Below are 15,384 nucleotides of genomic sequence, written 5' to 3' on the forward strand. Positions count from 1 at the left end.
GAACTTCATACCCCTCCACCCCCAACCTTGTTTAAGGAATAATTTGCTAAATAAAATGATGTCACACTGACAGACACAGTAGAGAAACAGTAGTACACTCTTGGCAATATCTGTAAATTTTTTGACAAATCTTTCTGAAAAACATAGAGCAAAAGACAACATTTATGCATAGTGAAACAGGCTTTTAAAAATCAGCCCTTTCTCAGGGAGGAGAGACCTCAAAGCAGAGGCTGAGCCAAAGCACCCAAATGCACTGAGAACACCATGTGTAACCAAAGCTGCCTTAGAACAGGAAGAAGTAATAACTCTTGATTTATAATCTGCAAGCATCGTGTTTCCATAGTTAAAATACCCATTTGTATGCAGATCTTTGTAAGAAAATCTCTGTAAGAAAAAGGAGACAATTTATGAGCCCTCAGTTAATTTAATACTGAACGTTTTTCATTAGTTGAAAAACATTACAAATATTTCCATTTGTTCCAGTTGTGAGAATCTAACAGCTGTTTGATGCACTATTCAAAAGAGACTCATTCAATTCCAGCTGGACAATTATCTCTGCTGCAAAGCCACTGCTCTAAATAGTGATAATTAACACACTTGTTAGCTGTGTCAGAAAGGCCAAATAACTAATTGAAGCATGGAGACCTTGCTGTGCTTTTACTCCTGAGAATATTCCCTCCAGGTCTGTGTGAAAGCTCATTGATGGATGGAAGTAAAAGAAAGCTTTGTACTGACACACTCTGTTCATACCGAGATAGAGAACTTCAATGGATGGAGTTGTCAAGCAAGTGAAAAATGAAATTAACCCAAAACAAATGATCTGGATCAAAGGCAAGAAGGAAAACCAAATGAAAAAGGCAACGCATAGCGAGAAAAGATGCTTAGTCTCCCTAGGCCTGCAGTGAATTATGAATCCCAAAGGTCAAAACAGTTTCAGATAGTTAGAGATGAACAAGAAGTCTGGTTACGTTTGCCAGATTGATGGAATGTAAATCAATCCCTGAAATACAGACTTGGTCTGTGTGTCTGCATGGATTTTTATTTATTTTGTTTGCAGCATCCCAACTGGCTATCCTAAGGCAATGCTTTGTTTCCAAACAAACAATCTCTCCTCCTTCTCCAAACAGTCTCAAACCTTCATACACTAGAAGAAAGCTTCTGTCTCCTGCTTTCAGAATGAGAGCTGCATGACAGGCCAAGCACCAGCCTGTCCACATGAGCCATTAATTCTTAGGAAGCTGATCCTTTATGTGCCACCAGAAATGAATTTGGAAGGTGGCAAGTGCTCTTCTGATAGCCAAAATATTGACTGCAATTGGACAGAAGGGAACAAGAATTATTCATGTTTAGGTATACTTATATCAGAAAGACATGAAGAGCAACTACGTCACTCCAGGACTTAGCTCACGCTGTTGATTTTCACACTGGAGATGGACAGTAGAAATCATAAAAGGAAAGGGAATCTTCTGCAGAGACAGAGCTACAGTAAATAGCTCCAATTTCCATTTCTGAGACTGTAATGAAGAAGGATTTAGTAATTTTGGGGCAGGGATTAATCAGAATAAAGTGCCTTGCAGTATCTTCAAAGTGTGCATGGTCTCTTCAAAGATCTTACCTCACTCATGCAGGTGGAGCACTTCTGGAAGCCTCTCCAGCTTGTCCTGGAGTGGGACAGAGAATGAGGAAGCTGCACCAACGTCCCCATTTCCCAGCCCTTTGGCTGATTCAACTGCATTTCTTGTCAGTACCTTACTAACTCAACCAAATGGGGCTGTGCTGAACAGCTTGAACCTCCCCACACCATTGGCCTAAAACAATGAAACTGGCAAGCCAGGCTCCCCATAGCTTGGAGATTCCAGAGTAAAAAACAAGAGATATCACATAAAAGCTCTCTTCAGACAGTCTTGTCATTTAAAAACCAGTCTTTTTAGAAAGTATAAAGGATGTACAGATCAAAAAGTAACCCCTTGGCCAGGACAGTGGAGTGCACTGATGGACCACTGACCTGTGTTCTTAATTGGAACAATACCATCTTCAGAGCACTAAAAGCTAATGGTAAAAGCAGTGGCCATGAAAGCATCGAGGAAGACAACAGTCGTGCCAGCCCACATTTTCACATTTAGACACTCAAAACTCAGATCTCTTTCTACGGAAGCACTAGTTAGCTAAGAGGATAAAATACTTGTATCTTTATGGCTGTCCCTTAAAAGTTCTCACAATGAATAAGATCCATGCCATCTGATCTGTGACACTGTCTTAACACAAGGTGATTTTATTAACCAGAAGATGGTTTTGCTTAGCCTTTCTCACAGGGAAAGCATCTGTTCCTGCCCAGGGGCTGCCATCCAAAGAATGGGCTGTTTGTTTTTTGTCCCTGCTGATGTCTCTTGAGCTGCCCTCACTACTCTTTCCCTGCCCCCCCCCCCCCCCCCACCTTCCAAATATTACTAATTCTTTCTTCTCAGTGTTGAGGGACATAGAAAACTTAACCTACTTTCCCAGCTTGCATATATACAAGCAGTGCTTTCAAGGTCTGCATTAGATTTTGAAGAAAATTGAAATATGGGATTGAAATAGATGGAGAGATTAATATTTACATCATAGCAAACAGCAAATTTTTCCTTCCTGCTGTATGTCCTTCCTGTTGCCCTCATGCAAATAATTCACTGTTTGGATCTTAATTGGCTCTCTCTCTGACATCTGAAACCTCTCCTTGCTTGGGAGAAATAATTTCATTACTGAAAACACAGCAGAGCTGCTGGGCTTCTCTGCAACCTAACTGAATTAAAATCATGAGAAGATAAATGCAAGGGAGTTACTTTCAGAGGCGAGAAAACGTCAATTTGATAAGGGGATTCAAGGAACAGTGGCAAGTGCAGGGCTTCCAAGAAACATTTCCTTCACAATATCTGTCTTCTGCATGAGTCATGCAACTCTGGGTCACACTTCCAGATGGGGTAAGTAGCTGCTTCTCTTGGACAGCAGTGAGATTTATAGTAATTGAAAGTGAGGATAAACCTGGGTGGAGTCTAATAGACAAGCCCTGAAAACATTCTTGCAGTGTCTTTTATGCCCCACTTATTTACTAAAGAATATAACTATACACTAGAGCCAACAAAATGCCCACAGGTACTCTAGTGTCTGTATTTGCTCTCAGGAGAGCAGTAAAGCCCAGAAGTTGGGTGCACAGCAGCTGGCACAACAAGCATCTGGAATCACTCCCTTCGGTTTCCTTAAAAACTTTTCTCACATTTCAAAACAAAATCTTAGCATGCATAACCCAATGCATCTGGGAGCCGGGGTTGCTAAGGAGCTGGAGTAAATAAATGGCTTTGCTCTAAAGGAACACCTCATCCTCTTAATTTCAAATGAATATATGCATGCTCAGCATTTTATTGAAAGTTGTACTCGGTGCCCATGGAACTAAGGGGCAAAGAATGTGAGACCAAATTGGACAAAGGTAGGAGAACAAAAGGGCTCTAGATGGTGAAAACTTTTAACACATACCAGTTTTAACATAGGCCTTCTCACGTTAGGCTACAGCTAGTCTCTGCAGGGACCTGCTACTACAATCAGTGCTGACATATTGGAAGTGGGGACTTTTGAAGGATAGCAGAGAACATTTCATTTGCAACAGAAGTCACAACTGAAGTGCTGCATGTTTTCTTGTTTAAGCAACAGAGAATATCAGTCTTTTCCACAGAGACTAAAAGATGGTAGTTTCTAATATTCCCAAGTATGCATCCTTTTTCCACTTGAAGAAATTCAACTCTTGCTAGCATGTTTTGGAGATTAGCTCTGGCTTCATCTTCAGTGGAGCACATTGCCATCAGTAGCATTAACAGTAATGAAGCCAAGAGAAGTATGTATGTACCTGCCAGTGACATCTGATGCAACTCCTACAGGGCAAAACAAACTTGTAATAACCTAAACTTTACTGCCAGAGAGACATTTTATTCTTCTGTTTTCCTCCTTTCCTCCCCTAAAATATAGTCGTTTTCCCCTTTGTTTTCAACAAGTTCTCTTCAGCTATCAATTGCCAAGGTGCACAGGTCAGAGAGAACTGCTAAAGAGCAATGTGATGTAATCCTTCTACTTAAAGTACAGGAATAAGTCAAGAGTTTCTTGCCAAGACACACAGGCAACTTTCAACTATGTGATACAGATTAGGGAAAAGAAAGAGCACTAATAAACTGACACATGTAAAATTTCCTCTACTTGCAATCTTCAGCAGATCTAAGATAATTGGCATTGTGATATAAAAGCTAACATAAATGATTAATGTGCACTCTTGGTGGAGGGGAGAAACACAGCAAGTGTGTTCCGGGTCAGCTGGATGCTGATTACACTACCCAAATTCTTTACAGGATTCTTAATGTGCATGGCTCACCATCAGCAAAGCAGTCCATTCCAAATGTAATATTGTCGATAGCAATGTCAGCTTGGGAATTCCAACCCCAGGCTGCCAGGAGTTGCAGTTGAAACCTTTGCAAAAAGACAGAAGATTTAGAAAAGACAAAGAGGCAGACAGAAAAAAAAACAGCAGCAACAACAAAAGCCTAAAAATATAATGTTCTCTTACCAACCAATAGTGATAATCATAATTTAGAATCTTTCCTTTAGACAAGCTGCTGAACAGCCATAAGAGCTTGCTAGAAATATTCATACACTAACAGTTAGTAGGACCAACCAATGCTCGTATAATGTCACATTCAATGTGGAACAAACATGAGAACCCTACTCCCCCTGCTATCTGCACACACACAGGAAAACAAGATGCTCTCCCTCACAAATATTTATACGTACACAACCATCCTTACCAATCACTGCTGATGGTAATGGAATTTGGCACGTGAGAAAGAAAAGGGAAAATTAATCTTTTTTTCTATCCCCAAGGAGACAGCCAAAATAAAAATTAAACAGAGCAATATCCAGAAAGACAGCAATCTTAGGCCTAAGCGTTGGCCAGTGTAACCAGAAAAATAACAAGGTGACACAAATTTATTTCAGCAGATATTCAGGCCATTTTAAATTTCAGCCACAAATTACCAAAGTGTTTGCATTCTGGGCTACTTCACTTTTCCCACTATGACCAGATGTTAACTACTTATCTAGGAAGCCTGTCATGCCCCATGAGCATTGCCACATTCTGAATTCAGAAGAAGGAAGGAAAATGAACGGAAGGACCGTCTTCTAATAGATAGGACTAAATTGTTTTTCATTAAACTTCAGAAATAAACAGATGCCTGATGTTCAGCCTATTTACAGCTTATTAAGGACTCATGGAGAAGACCTCTACTGCTGTCACTGACAATGCTTCATCATGATTTATGATGAAGTGCTGACCTGCCTATCAGTACCTTCTTGTCCCAAATTACTGGCAGTATACGTGCATATTCTGTCCACCAACCAAATGTTGATACATGTCACAGAATCACAGAATGGTTGAGATTGGAAGGGACCTGTGGGTATGTATGGCCCAACCCCTGTTCAAGCAGAGACACTCTGAGCAGGGTGCCCAGAGGTTTCTGGGTATCACTAAGGAGGAGACCCACAGCCTCTGTTGGCAAACTGCACTAGTGCTCTGGCACCTGCATAACCCACAAACTGGCATCCACAGTTAATATAATGTTGCAAAGTTGAATCTTGAAGATTCTGATTCTCAGGAATAGTCCCTTGTGCTTCAAATAAAAGCTTTCATATGTACAGAACCTGAACCCTCAGGGACTAAGTGTTGGCACAGCAAATCCAAATAATGTGTTCCTTGAATGATCACTCTCTTAGCTATGGGGTTAGCAGAGGAGTTTACCCAATGGGAATCACCTTCCTACAGATCAGATGCCTCTCTTTTTAACAGTACCTCTGCATTTTCAGACTTTGCACATCAGTCCAATGCAGCAACTAGCCAGAGCATTTGATGGACGATAAAACTCACAGTAACCTTAGCCCAGGATTAGGGACTTCTAGGATCCACAGCCAAAGATACAGCATCACAGTCTAATCCTTTCTGAAGACACGTCAGCATATCCTTGGTCTGGTCAAGATACTGTATCTGGTCCATAGAGTCAGAACAGAAGGACCACGACATTGTGCTACAAGATCGATTTCTATTCTAGCTGAGTATCAGTGGGTGACTGGGGAATGACTCTCATCCCCCAGTGCATAAGAGGAGACACCTCACAAGTGCTGGGCTCTGTATGCCTCCCATTCCTTCTAACTTCAGAAAAAGAGGAAGAATTTGCCTTTTGAACTCTGTACTTGTTAGCCAGAGGGGTTTCCAGCATCCCTGTTCATTGAATTCATTTTATTGACTCTAACATAGCCCTCTCAATTTCTCTTCTGTCTGGTCTCCTGTATGCCTGATTTTCTTCCGATAGCAAAATTTTTTCCTTGTGTATGTGAACCAAGTGAGAGAACCTGCCAGCTGATTACCAGGAACAGATTTCCAAGTGCCCAGCTGGGATGCTGATCAACAAATTGTGTGTTTTTCTCTCCTAAAAAGTGAGTTTGTTTGGAGAAGATAGTGCTAACAAGCATATATTTCCCCCTCTTTTGTACCCATTTCTTCTTTTACTGAATCTGGACAAACAGGAGAAAAGTTAGCTAAACTGATTTCTAGAGCTAGGACATAAACATATGGGGTTTGGGCCTGTGATTTACAGAAAGAAGCAAGTAGGCAATGGAGTAGAAAAATTGAGAATAAACCTTGATGATAGGTCTGGGGTCATCTAAATAAAATAGCACGAGAGATGACCAGGAGAGTATGAAACACGAGGGGAGGGACAGACTGTAACAGAATCACTGAATTGATTGGAAGGGACTTCCCCTCATTCAGTTTGAAACATGCACACATGAGCTACCTTTTTGTTTTGTCTGGGTGCTCAACTATCTCATATTTAACACTACTGGAATTTCTTTTTTTTTCTTTTTTTTTTTTTCTTCCCCTTCAGAGAGTGCTGGCTATTGCTCCCTAAAGCCATTTGGTGTCCTTTCCATCCTGCCACATCCATTTCCCTTCAGATCAATTTCCCTTCAGAACTGAGGTCTGACACAAAAACTGGAGGCTTTGCAGATGGAAAAATAGGAGACCATTTATTAGAGGGAGCAGAAGCTCTTTAACAACTTTGAAAAGCCCAAAAGACTCTGCTCTGGCTAGGTCCAGATGAAAATGCCTGAGGGAAAGAGCTATTCTGGACAAATTCACTGGTCGTATTTTAAATACACAGAACTAAACACACGCTTATCCACTGGGCTCCAGACTGTCAGACGAGGATATACACTACACTGTCAGTTTGCAGACCTATCGTATTCTGAAGGAGCACACACTAATGTTGTGACCAAAGGTAATCACAAAATTAAAGTAGGAAAAAGGGTGGGACAACATTCTCCTTCCCCACTTCCTGTTTTGTTGCTGCTTGGATCTGAATTGCTACCACTTCAGACCCAAATCCCTTAACTTTTTACGAAAAGATGCTGAGAACATTTCCAGTTAAAAGCAATCCCCTCAAACCTTTTAACCCATGAAGTTTTAAGACAATACTTAACGCCAATAGTAGGTAGATCTTTTTACATTTATAATATTACATAGAGTTTGAGATTGATTTTTTTGTCTTAAGTGTGATATGAGACAGGCCTTCTTGAGAAAAATGCAAGAAACAGATTGGAGCAATTTAAAAATGATTTGTATTGTGCAGAATAACTTGCTGTCAACACCATTTCATAGCTTGAAAGTGACTGACACAGAATGGAGGAGAAAGACAGAAGACTTCCTCAGCAAACAGAATTGCTGTACTCCTCTAATTTTGTCAGTAGTAATGGGCCTGGAAGATGGCAAAAATGAAAGCAATAGTTCTCAATGAAGACACTAATAATTTACAAAATCTGTAGGGATATCTCTGGGTGCTGCTGATGGCGTTCTTACCTGTTCTGAAGCACTGGCATTGGTAAAGTGATGAGAAACCAATGATCACTCCAGCTCCCTGCTCTTTCCCATATTGGCAAGGTAACTGGAACTCCATTTTTTTCTTCCCTGGCAGAGAAGGAGATGGTACCATTGTAGCTGCCAAAAACATGCACTGAGAATTGGATCTGTAACAGAGCAAGAGCAAAAAAAGAATGGTATCCTCTGATAAATAGGAGATAGTACTTACTACTCCCTCCTTCAGGATATGAGACTGTGGGTCAAACTTTAATCACAAATACCACTAACACCCCCAGTGCTTTTGTGTGATTCCATCACTGTTCCCAGCACAGAATTTTCTTGTTGGAGACCTCAACTGACACTTGTGTTCTCAGACTCTAACAACTATACCAATGGCCTCAGATATTATCTGGGTGATCGTTATCTTCTTCAGGAGCAATAAGTAACAAAGCAGAGGAACGCAAGCTTAAGGTCAAGAAAAGCTTTATCATTAAATGTTTCTACTAGAGTTGGAATACTGCAGAAAAGCAATCCTAAATACATTCATTCTCAGAGTTCTCACCAGCCAAAAGACTCCTGTCAAAAGGTTTGAAAGAGCTCAAATCTTCTAAGGTTTCCCATTGTAATCACTCATATTAATGTGTTGCACTGGTGTGGCTCAATCCATACTTAGGCATTATATAGCACAAAACTGCTACAAGGAGAGGACTGCCCTGCCACAAATAGCCAGGAAAAGAGACTATCTCCACAGACAGGAAACTCCAGTCTATATACTTGCCTCAGGTCATAGACACCACCTGAACTGATGTGGCAGGTAAGCAATTTTATCACCAGATCAAAGAATATTTTGAAGCAGGACTCCTTCCTCTCCCTGTGGGGCACCACTGACAGTTTGTCACAGATCAAGAGAAAACTGCCATTTCCACTGATGCCTGGAGCACTCAGCTGCTCTTTGTATTAAAGAGAGCTCAGTCAGGAGATGGAGTACACACACAAATGTATACAACAACAGAAGTTCCTTGCTCTTTAAATGGGTATTCAAATCTGTGTCAGTGAAGGAGAGATTTCCTGTATGATGTCCATGACCACCAGTTACTGCTCCCACTTTTGTGAACCTAGCTCCAGGCACATTTTATTTTGTTGGAACTATTCAGCAAACTTAACCTGAATTTATAAATATAAATGGTGAAGATATATTTTTGGCACCTGCACTGTATTTCTTTTGCCAACTCTAATTAGGAGGCATCAAAGCTTTCTGTTTTCCCCTGGCAGAGCTGGACTCCAGCTCAAGCTTGCAACTTAATTTTCCTAAGTGATATGAGTGCAATATTATTTAAATATTTTTGGTTTCAGCATCTTGAAGCTCCCCTTATATTTTGCAGGGATCTAGGCTGAAGGCAGTATATGTGATTTTATCCACACCAGGTTGGCTTCATCTTTTGAAGTTTCTGAAGAACATGAACAGTTTATCATCTTCATCTATTCCTGGAAGATCTAATGCCCCACAGATTTCACGCTCCTAATCCGTAACAACATAATGCAGTACTTAGGAAGAAAAGTCTCAGCAGCAGTATGCTCAACAGCAGTATGAATGGCTCAACAGGCTCAGACCAACTCTCTCTCCTACAGTCAGAAGACACCCAATACAATTCAGGCATGGATACTCTTCAGAGGAATGGTCTCTACACCCAAGTGAGGGAGTATTTCTGTATTTAAGAGCTGATTCAGCACTCCTGGTCTTATTTATGGGAATGCCCCTCCTCTCTTCTTTCTGGAGTTGAACAAGCAGCTAGTTAGGCAGTATACTCCTAGTACAGTAAAGCACTTTGTTGTGTTTCATACACTGCACAGAGAAGATGGACACATTGCAAAAACAGCGTACAGCCTGAGAACTAGCTCCAAAAGGTGCTTAGGCAGAAGGAGATACCTGGTAATCTTCAGTAGCAATACTAGCTGGCAAGCTGGTACTGAAGGCCTTGGCGATGCCATTTGTCTGATTGCTATCTGCTCGCAGATAGAGGAAGTGTCCTGAGGACAGAAAAAATACATATTTTTTAATACTTTCAAAATACTTCAACATCATTGTTCTGAAGCACAGTGCAAGTAGGAGGACATGATAAAAACATGGCTTAAGAGTACGTTTATTAGTGAACTACAATGAATACACTAGTAGATTTCAGCAGCACAAAAGTCAATATCCCAAACTTTTCTCTGCAACACAAGTAGAGTGTATAAATCTCAGAAGCCACTCACGTACATTTCCATACAGTGGTTCACAGCAGTCTACTCTGAGTTCTTTGATCAGCCCTGAGCATCAACAACTTGCTAAGACAAATACGGTGCCAGTAGAGCTTATTTGTAGTCTTTGTTCCTAGTAAGAGTTTGTATGAACTCTCAAGAGACAAACAGGACTCTCCCATGAGCACTCTCTATTCTGATAGGGAACTGAATCAAAACTCAGCTTCCGACTTCAAATATGAACATGTCAGAATTTGGCTTCCCTCCTTATTTAAAAAAGCAGACAGTTCTGGGAATTATCAGACCTTTTTTTTTTTTTTTTTTTCCTGTGATATTCTACAGCACAAAATATTTATTATCACTTCATCTTGGGACAGACTTAGATGTGATTCTCTTTATAACCCACCAGCAGAGCCTGAGAAAAGTCTCCAAAAAAATGTGTGTTTTACAAGATGCTTAGTTCTGTAGGGCAATTTTTACTTTGTGATGCTGCAGCTGAAGTATTCTGCAATTGCCTATCTCGTAAGAGCAAGGAGGAAAGAGACATATAGAGAGAGGAAAGAATTCATCATATAATTCTTTTCAAAGGTGAAGACATTCTAGACTCCTAGAGTTTCATGTTAAATTTTCTACAGAACATTTCATACCAAGTTTTGTTTTGGGATCAAAAGTTAGTTTTAGCTACATTTAAAATTATTCTAGATAATACTAATGATAAATTTGTTTTGGAAAGAAGAATGCCAAACATTTTAAACTAATTAAAAAAACCCCACATCCCTAAGTTCAAGACTTATTCATATGCATGCTGGCACACACGTACATGAACACATAAAATAAGCACTCACAGAGAGGCAGATTAAGAAAGAACTATGAAGACCCTACCTGCAGTAGCTTGCAAGGTAGACCCTACAAATGAACCGTTGTGAATCATTTCATTAAAGCCACTGATAGACCAAGGAAATGCTGCAGTTTCATTCAGTGTCCAGCCACATGAACCCTCTTCAAAAGAGCAATGTGAACCTTCTGGGAGACTATCTACAATGGACCATAAGAAAATGCAGGAAAATAGAAGAAACCTGATTATGGAAGAAGGCAAACAGCAGAAAAAGTCAAAATTTACTATAGTTCTTGAAACTACCCCACTTACACTGTCTTTCAGTGTCAGAATATTAATAGGTCTCATTTGTTTATTTCCACAGTCATCAAAAAAGTCAACATTTTTTGCTACTGGAACTGTTAGACACTGCAGTTCTGTCACTGAAAACAGCAATTCCCACAGTCTAAAGTGGTAAATCACTCCATACATTTGTAAAAGCCCTGCTGTAAATTAAATTATAGACATCATGAGGCTTTCTGTGAAAGGCAGTCAACAGATTATTCTAGATCTTTGTCACCAGAATTGCAAAAAAAAACAAAAACAAAAACAAAAACACCCAAACAAATAATGTTTCTCAGCACTAAGTGTACTTCTTTCTTTGTCAGAATATGCAAGATGAGAACTTCCATGTCTAGGAGGGACAGATTTGTGATTTATCCTGTTGGTAGTTGGCATGAAAATAATGATCAGCATTTTCCACTGAAGGGAGGTTCATACATTGAGTCCATAGGGAATTTCTCACCCACCAGCCATAAATGTGTAAATAAGATTTTGCTTTCCTCCGAAGCAGGATTGGCTATGAAACACAGGTCACTGAATGTCTTATTGCAATATTAAAAATAATAATAAATCAATGTTATCCTATATGGAATTAATTTTCAAGAAGAATCTTGATAATAAAATAATAAAAACAGGCTAAATTATTATAGGAGGCTTAATAATGGATTAATCTAGAAATAGAATCAATTTAACCTGTATTTTGTTCTAAACTGATTATTGTAACAGGATGAAGGCTCCCACGAAGTGCCATGCCATCTACTCACCACATCTTACTCCTTCCACTTCTTCGGTAGGGCAATCACTGATGAATTCACAGATTTGTAAGTGGCTAACACAGCCTCCATGAAGGCAGGGGAAGGAAGAGCCTTTGTTATATATAGAAAGATCTGGGTTTTCTTTATCTAAAGGGGAAAAAAAAAAGAAGCTCAGAGATGAATCAGCAGAGTTTATATATATATTCCTGCATGTGCATCAGCCTTCACACATATGACCTCAGAAATTGTCCTCTGGGTGATAAATGACACTTGGCTGTGCTCTTTGTCATGCAGGTTTCTATCCAGCATCAGATTCCCAAGATTGCCTCAGCTCTCACACAGACCAAATTTATTGCTCCTTTCTCTTTCCTGCACACACTAGCTTCTGCTGTGTTTGTGCTATCTTCAGGCAATCAGATTTTTATTTTGTTTTTACTGAGGATCCTACAGTTCTCTACATGGTGAGTTCTTCGGTCCTGCACATGTGATCATGCACCTGTCAGACAGCAGTGGCACGCTGCATGACACTGCTGCTGGAAGCAGCAATGTGCACTTAGCTCTGGGCCTGATGGACACATTGTTATGGCCAATTGAGAATCAGGCTCAACTAATACTTGTGTTGCTGACATATTGTTATGCCATCTTTGTGGCATCCAGCCCACGATGAAAGATGTTTCTTCAGCAGGCTGGCTCACTCATGCACCCCAACTTGCCTATCCAGCTACACTCCAGGAGTACTGAACCAGCCACATGGGTACTCAGCTACAGGCTGCATACAATTTTTAAGCATGATATTTTCTGAAATCATCACTCAGTGTAGCAAGCCTGTCCTGTGGATACGTGTGTGCACAGATTCATTGTGGATCTGCAGGTGTATGAAAGTTTAATCTGGACCTGTTCCCTGTTAGCAGAGCTCTGCACAGGTGTTCTATTACAATTGTTACTGCTCTGGAAAAAAATGCAGAACTTAGAAAGAAAATCCCAGGAGGAGGATGAAAGGATGTTTGAAACATCATTTCTTCAGGGTACTGTGTTGTGCTGGGTACATGCAACAGCTTGTTTAGGGGCACTTTGGAGGTTTAGCACAATGCTTCGGGCTGTACGCATCCTCTCAAAAACTCCAAGACTGTGAAAAACATTGCATTAAAAGTATATTATTTGTTAAATTAAAAGATTGACTGCAATAAAATTAGATCTCTAGTATGATTAAAAACAATCTCGTGATATATGATGAAACAGCTCTGAAAAAATTCTTACATTTGAAACTTTTTAGATCTTACATTTCTATTCAAAGCTAATTCTACAGTGTCTGCAAAACAGAAGCAATAGCATTATATTAATGGATGAAAACCAGGAAGTGGAGATGATTATGTCTCCAACTTACAGGCTGCCTGCACCAGCAGACTCATACACTTCCCAGAAGCCTGAATGACATTAGCAGGGTTCTGCACATGTACTGAGGATCACTTGCATGACACTGGCAACAGGTCTGAAAATGCTAGGTAAAACTGATCATTTCTGAGCTGAGCACTCAGTACTTTGGATAAATTACATTCAAATTATTTTCATTTTGTACAGAAGTTCTGAGCCAGGCAGTAGCAAATAGACACCACAGACTGCAGACCAAAGTTCCTTTTCTTCATAAATTTGTAAGATAGAGCCCCAGCATGGAAAAGGCTTTAATGACACTGAGTAGCCTTTTGTTACTATCTGAGAAAGAAAAACATTAAACGCTAAAATATCCTAGGCAGAGACTTCTTTCCATCCCTGTTGCTAGATCCAGCATGAGCTCTGTTACTTTCTTATACATTTGTATGAGCGTCAGTGCAAAGCAAATGTAACAAAAAGCAGAGAACAATACTGAACTCAGTTCAATTTTGTGCTTCAACTCTGCTTTCTGAGCATGTGCACACAAAATACATTCAAATATGACCCTTGACAGGTAAGCACTGCCAAAAATCATAGAGGACACTCAGCTTTCATGTATGTCCTATCTGACCACATCTTTAATTGCGCTCACCATTTTTTGTGAGGATGCTGCTCTCTTTTGTGACTGCATTTGATTATTCCAAAACTGACTGTATTGCAACGTACCATGGAAGCAGTTTGTGAGCTGCAAGGAGCCCACTGCCAGTAGTCCAGTCTCTTGTGCTCCACAGTTTGAATACAGCAAGGTGATTTTAAAAGGTCTTTCTATTCGGCCAATCTGAGCCATCATGGATTTCCATTTCACCCTAGAACACAACAAGGAGCTCTCAGATGTACAAAGAGCATGCTGGAGTCCACAGAGTATCTAGCACAGATTCTACACTGCACCAAATAGAAGCGATGGTATTTACACAGGGAAGGAGTTAATGAATATAAAGTACAACATAGCAGGCATTCATTTAGAACAAATGACATTCTACCTAAAAAGTTCATATTCAGGTATCCTTGTCTCAGCCCCTATTGTTCTAACTTATATTTCCCCACACAACAAACAGTATAACTCTGAGACATCAAAAGTATCTCAGCTGTAGAGCCCTTGTGGCAGTTCAGAGAAAGATGGATGGTGGCATGCACTCTAATTTTAAAGATGGTTGCTAGGCATTGAAAGCTAGACAGTGACATCCAATGGGAATTTTCAAAGTACCTCACTCAAATCAGTCTATCAGGAGTTAGGGTAACCAAGTGTAGATTAAAAAAAAAAAACCCTACAAGATTCCTAAGAATCTTTAAAAAAAAAAAACAAAAACAAACAAAAAAAAACCTCTGTCCTTCCACCTAATGGTAAGAGAACAAGAAAGTACATTTAAAACTGTATGTTACTGTTTTGTAAAGAGGTTATAGAAAGGTTAGGAATTCCTGCTATAAACCCTCTCTTGAAAAGAGTACCAGATAGATACATTTATTTATAATCCACCCACAAGCTTGATGTTGCTGCTGGCACCCTCAGTGAGTAACTCTAAGCCAGTGGGAGAAGAAGGAAGCACTAGTAGCTGGAAGGAGGCCCCACCACAGAGTCAAGATGTGTCGGTAAAGCTCTGTTCCTAGTATTGCTTTTTCATTTAGGAAATGCTTTAACTGCCACAGAGTGATCATCTGCTCCTAGCCTGCATCTGAAACTGTTTTGAAGGCAACTCTTGGATAACAAATACATGCTTACTGGACGCAATGTGAAAATTACACACTACCTAATCGGGAACTTGAAAATAAGTTGAAGCACTTTGACTTGTTTTTCACCTTCTCCACTTTTGCTTGCTGCTGCTTTGTTTTTCATTTTACACTAAAGTGCAGCTTCAGGAATATTCAGTACTAAGACATACAGAATTATT

General features: G+C 40.0%; 1 protein-coding gene across 2 annotated transcripts in view; it reads right to left on the reverse strand.

The window, feature by feature from the left end:
- The window catches only part of LTK (leukocyte receptor tyrosine kinase), an 81,251-nt gene that overhangs the window by 22,689 nt on the left and 43,178 nt on the right, over nucleotides 1-15,384 (reverse strand). For both annotated transcript variants that reach the window (XM_090140983.1, XM_090140984.1), the window contains 6 exons: nucleotides 14,165-14,304; nucleotides 12,080-12,217; nucleotides 11,042-11,194; nucleotides 9,849-9,949; nucleotides 7,922-8,088; nucleotides 4,391-4,485 (listed from right to left, as the gene is read on the reverse strand). In XM_090140983.1, coding sequence (XP_089997109.1) covers nucleotides 4,391-4,485; nucleotides 7,922-8,088; nucleotides 9,849-9,949; nucleotides 11,042-11,194; nucleotides 12,080-12,217; nucleotides 14,165-14,304 — 794 coding nt within the window. The remainder of the gene's footprint in view (nucleotides 1-4,390; nucleotides 4,486-7,921; nucleotides 8,089-9,848; nucleotides 9,950-11,041; nucleotides 11,195-12,079; nucleotides 12,218-14,164; nucleotides 14,305-15,384) is intronic.

This window comes from Phasianus colchicus, chromosome 5, assembly GCF_987193195.1.
Source record: "Phasianus colchicus chromosome 5, bPhaCol1.hap1.1, whole genome shotgun sequence".
Classification (NCBI taxonomy): domain Eukaryota; kingdom Metazoa; phylum Chordata; class Aves; order Galliformes; family Phasianidae; genus Phasianus; species Phasianus colchicus.